This window comes from Helobdella robusta, assembly GCF_000326865.2.
Source record: "Helobdella robusta unplaced genomic scaffold HELROscaffold_104, whole genome shotgun sequence".
NCBI classification, from domain to species: domain Eukaryota; kingdom Metazoa; phylum Annelida; class Clitellata; order Rhynchobdellida; family Glossiphoniidae; genus Helobdella; species Helobdella robusta.
This window is the reverse complement of record NW_008703589.1, coordinates 112,721-118,182: the sequence shown is the minus strand read 5'-3', so window position 1 is coordinate 118,182 and position 5,462 is coordinate 112,721. Positions and strand designations below refer to the sequence as shown.

Genomic DNA, 5,462 nt, shown 5'->3' with positions numbered 1-5,462 from the left:
GGTGGTCTCATGATGATTTACGTATGATGATGGTGGTGTAGAAAGAATCAGCTCGTTGGCTGTTTGACTGACACTCAGAAGTTCGGATAACATCTTGTGTGCCGACCAGATAATTGTGGTCGGTGCAATGGAGTACAGCAACTACGATTTTTGAAGTAAGGTTTAGTTTCGTTTTTTATTTTTCTCATTCATTCATATTTTCACTCAATCTTTCAAATTATTTAATTGATTAATTAATTCATTATATTCATTCGTTAATTTATTTATTGATTAATTAATTCATTCATTCACTTTATCATTCAACCAATCATTTATTCGTTTGTTCCTTCGTTCGAAAGTTCATTTACTACAACGCTAATCAAAAATTTTGTCTACAGAATGATGAGAGGTGGGCAGTGGTGGGCGTCAGCACGTTTCAGATGGTGGTCTCATGATGATTTACGTATGATGATGGTGGTGTAGGAAGAATCAGCTCGTTGGCTGTTCGACTGACACTCAGAAGTTCGGATGACATCTTGTGTGCCGACCAGATGATTGTGTGGTCGGTGCAACGGAGTACAGTAACGACGATTTTTGAAGTAAGGATTAGTTTCGTTTTCTCATTTTTCTCATTAATTCATTCGTTCATTTTATTACTCAATCTTTCAAATTATTCTTCCATTAAATGATTCGTTAATTCATTCTATTCATTCATTGAATCATTGATTGATTAATTAATTAATTCATTCATTCTTTTAACTAATTCAGTTAATCATTTATTTGTTCGTTCTTTTGTTCTTTGATTTACCAACATGCTAATTAAAAAAAATTTGTCTACAGAATGATGAGAGGTGGGCTGTGGTGGACGTCAGCACGTTTCAGATGGTGGTCTCATGATGATCATTCCGACGACAATTTGAAGATAATATTAAAGGGAAATTTGTTTTTGTCCCATCGTACCTATGAAAGTACTCGAATTTGAACGAAGGATTAAAGGTTATCTCAATAAGATAAGTTGCCTATTACTTTTTCCAACAGCTTTTAATTTTTTTTTCAGATTTAGTGTTTTTCAGTACCCGGTCAAATTCACGATGCGTGTCAGATGATGGTCGATGCAATGGAGGTTCGTCCGTAGTGAGTGAAGAAGTTTCTGGAGAGTACACGCGCGCACATTTACACACACACACCAATACAAGACACACATACACAACATCCATTCATTCGGTGTCGTCGTTGTTATGTTCCTCTTCAACTTTCTATTTTCTTTACCTGACTTTAATTTAATTCGTAGGTAAGTTAGGGATTGAGATGAGTTGAACAATCGTAGGTAGGCTAGGGCTTAAAATTAGTTAAAATGTTTCAAGTAAAATAAAAACGCTGAAATATGTAAAATAAAATACCTAAAACAAGTAAAATCCAAAATCGTTGAAATACTTATTTGTAGAGAGGTGAGTTGAGTTAACGATTATAAGTAAGCTAGGGCCCTGAGAGTAATTTAATTGTAGGTAGGTGACTGACTACTATTCTTGCGACTTTTTACTAGTTTTTTGTGCTGTGTTTGTTTGTTTTCGCTTCACAGCCCCACACCAACAAAACAAACCACATTTTATTCTCGTCGTCGCCTTAAATTTTACATTTTTGAACAATCTTTTTAATAATGTCTTTTTTATTTTTTTTATTAAATGTTGACTGGTTTCTAGTTTTTTTAATTTGGTTATATAATTTTTGGATATTTCTTGATTTAATAAAAGCAACTATTGTGTTTTTCTTTCTTTACTAAAATCTCGAAATTGTTTGTAGATCTGTACAGTTAAGTGTTGGTTCGAGTTTTAACAAGCCTTGCAAATATTTTTCAAATATGGTTTATTGATTGGTCGATTGGTTGGTTGATTAGTTGATTGAATGAATAATTGGTTGATTGATTGGTTGGTTGATTGATTGATCTCATAGTTTTGTATATATGAAAAAATATCCGATTAAGCCAACATAAGTTATTTGAGACCCTGTAAGCCACTACAGTAAGCCAACGTATGATTTCAGCAACCAGTTTTTATGAGCACCAGCAGAATGTTAAATATTCATTGAATATAATGAAGATAGTTGTTCAAATAACTTTACGAATTAACGTAGGTAAGTTAGGGATTGAGATGAGTTGAACAATCGTAGGTAGGCTAGGGCTTAACATTATCTAAGAAGTTTCTAAAAAAAAAAATTTTTTTTAAATTTAATTATACCAATATAATTAATAACGTTAAATGTGTAAAATACAATACCTGAACTATTTAAAATTTCTAAAACTTAGAAATACAAATTTGTAGGTAGGTGAGATGAGTTAATCATTATATGTAAGCTAGGGCCCTGAAAGTAATTAAATTGTAGGTAGGTAACCGACTACTATTCTTAAGACTTCTTACTATTTTTTGTTATGTATTTGTATTTGCTTCACACCACCACACCAACAAAACGTACTAAATTTATTTTTCGTCGTCGCCTTAAATTTTACTTTTTTAGACAATTTTTTTAATAATGTCTATTTATTTGACTAGTTTCTAGGTTTTTTTTTTTTTTTTAATTTGGTTATATAATTTTTGATTTCTTGATTTACTTTTTATATATGCATGTATAAATAATTTCTGTTTGGTATGTTGATTTAGCCATTATGATATGTTGTGAACTGTTCTTACTAAATGTTATTTTTACGTGGATTATCATCCTTCTAGAACTTCTAAGGAGTGCATGCGATAACACAAACAAAAAGCTTTTGATACTGTTGATCATACTATTCTCTTGAGGCTACTTGATGATTCTTTTAATATCACTGATTTTTGTCTATCTTAGTTTTTTTCCTATCTCTGTAATCGTTTTTCTTCTGTTGTTCTCAATAATTCTACTTCTAACTCTTCTACTTTTGGGGTACCTCAGGGTTCTCTCCTTGGCCCTCTTCTATTTATACTCTATACTTCTGAACTACCTCGTATTATTATTAATAATTTTTCTTTCACTAGTCAACCATACGCTGATTCTTATATTTACATGGTTTCTCCATCTAATCTAATTTAATCTAATCTAATTTCTCCATAAATTGTATTCTTCATAATCTATCTCTATTTCTTTCTTCAATTATCGCTTGGTCAGACTCTATGTGTCTTAAACTTAATCCTTCTAAATTTGAATTAATTTGAATAAAACTTTTGATGTTTCTCATAAGTTTCGTAGTCTAGGCTTTATCTTTGATTCTAGTATGTCTTTTTCTTTTTAGATTAATAGTGTTGCTAGAAGTTCTTGAGCCTTTTCTTGATGATCCTACTCTTCTCCTCCTTGTTACTTCTTTAGTCTTATATAGGATTGATTATTGTAACTCGCTCTACTATGGTCTTCCTGATTCTACAGTCTATCCTTCAAGTAAAGCTTTTAACTCTGCTGCTCGACTAGCTGCTCGTGCCCCTTTCTTTTCTCATATATCTCCATATCTTGTTAGATATGAGATTGAGATGAGTTGAACAATCGTAGGTAGGCTAGGGCTAAACATTATCTAAGAAGTTTCTAAAAAAAAATTAAAAAAAATTTAATTATACCAAAAATGCAAATTAAAAACGTTAAATATGTAAAATACAATACCTGAACTATTTAAAATTTCTAAAACTTAGAAATACAAATTTGTAGGTAGGTGAGATGAGTTAATCATTATATGTAAGCTAGGACCCTGAAAGTAATTAAATTGTAGGTAGGTAACCGACTACTATTTTTACGACTTTTTACTATTTTTTGTTATGTATTTGTATTTGCTTCACACCACCACACCAACAAAACATACTAAATTTATTTTTCGTCGTCGCCTTAAATTTTACTTTTTTGGACAATTTTTTTAATAATGTCTATTTGACTAGTTTCTAGGTTTTTTTTTAATTTGGTTATATAATTTTTGATATTTCTTGATTTACTTTGTATATATGCATGTATAAATAATTTCTGTTTGGTATGTTGATTTAGCCATTATGATATGTTGTGAACTGTTCTTACTAAATGTTATTTTTACGTGGATTATCATCCTTCTAGAACTTCTAAGGAGTGCATGCGATAACACAAACAAAAAGCTTTTGATACTGTTGATCATACTATTCTCTTGAGGCTACTTGATGATTCTTTTAATATCACTGATTCTTGTCTATCTTAGTTTTTTTCCTATCTCTGTAATCGTTTTTCTTCTGTTGTTCTCAATAATTCTACTTCTAACTCTTCTACTCTTATTTTCGGGGTACCTCAGGGTTCTCTCCTTGGCCTCTTCTATTTACACTCTATACTTCTGAACTAGCTCGTATTATTAATAATTTTTCTTTCACTAGTCAACCATACACTGATGATTTTTATATTTATACTTTTTTTCCTCCATCTAATCTCAATAATGCTCTTCATAATTTATCTCTGTCTTTCTTCAATTATCGCTTGGTCTGACTCTATGTGTCTTAAACTTAATCCTTCTGAATTTGAATTAATTTGTTTTAATAATTCTAAATACTCTATTACTATTCCTCCTATTATCTGACCTGACTCTAAAACTCTTGATGTTTCTCACAAGTTTCATAGCCTAGGTTTTATCTTTAATTCTACTATGTCTCTTTCTCTTCAGATTAATAGTGCTTCTAAAATTTCTTACTTTCATCTACGTAGAATAAAGAAACTTTTGCCTGTTCTTGACAATCCTACTCTTTTCCTTCTTGTTACTTCGTTAGTCTTTTCTAGGATTGATTATTGTAACTCGCTCTACTATGGTCTTCCTCATTCTACACTTACGATCGTCTTCTTAACTCGTGTTAAACACCCTTCTGCTAAATCTGGATTTGCTTTTTCTGGACCTTTTCTCTGGAACTCTCTGTTCATAATTTTTCAATATTCGTTTCATTGATCTATTCATCTATTCAATCATTCATTCATTCACTCACTTATCTTCCATTCATTCATTAATTAATTCCTTAATTAATTCATTCATTTATTCATTCACGCATTCACCAATTCATTTATCCCAAAAAAACCGAAATAAACCCTCTACCTGTATTCACTCATTTTTTCATCAGCTCAAAGTGACCAACGCACGAAATAAATATTTAATTAAAATTCCAAATTAAAAAAATAATCATAAAATAAAAACAACAATAATAAAATAATATTAATAATAAAATAATATAAATATTAAATTAATAATAATAATAATAATAGTCATAAAATTCATGAATAACGAAAACATTCTACATATGAGATTCAACTGTGACTAATATATATAGGTATATATATTTATATGACAATTATAATAATAATTATAACTATTAAAATTATTTAAAATTATTCCTATCATTATTATAATGTAATCGTCATAACAACAACAACAAAAACAACAACAACATCAACAATAAAACATTAAAAGAATCATATTCATCATAGTCAGTCAACACGAAAGTTTATATATATATATATATATATATATATAT

At 29.9% G+C, this 5,462-nt stretch overlaps 1 protein-coding gene across 1 annotated transcript in view; it reads right to left on the bottom strand.

Moving 5' to 3' along the window:
- Positions 1-5,046: 5,046 nt before the first annotated feature.
- Positions 5,047-5,462, bottom strand: part of HELRODRAFT_104692 (hypothetical protein) — a gene marked incomplete at its 5' end in the record, with an annotated part of 3,663 nt that continues 3,247 nt past the window's right edge. Inside the window, one exon of the mRNA XM_009012332.1 lies at positions 5,047-5,461. Coding sequence (XP_009010580.1) covers positions 5,420-5,461 — 42 coding nt within the window. The remainder of the gene's footprint in view (position 5,462) is intronic.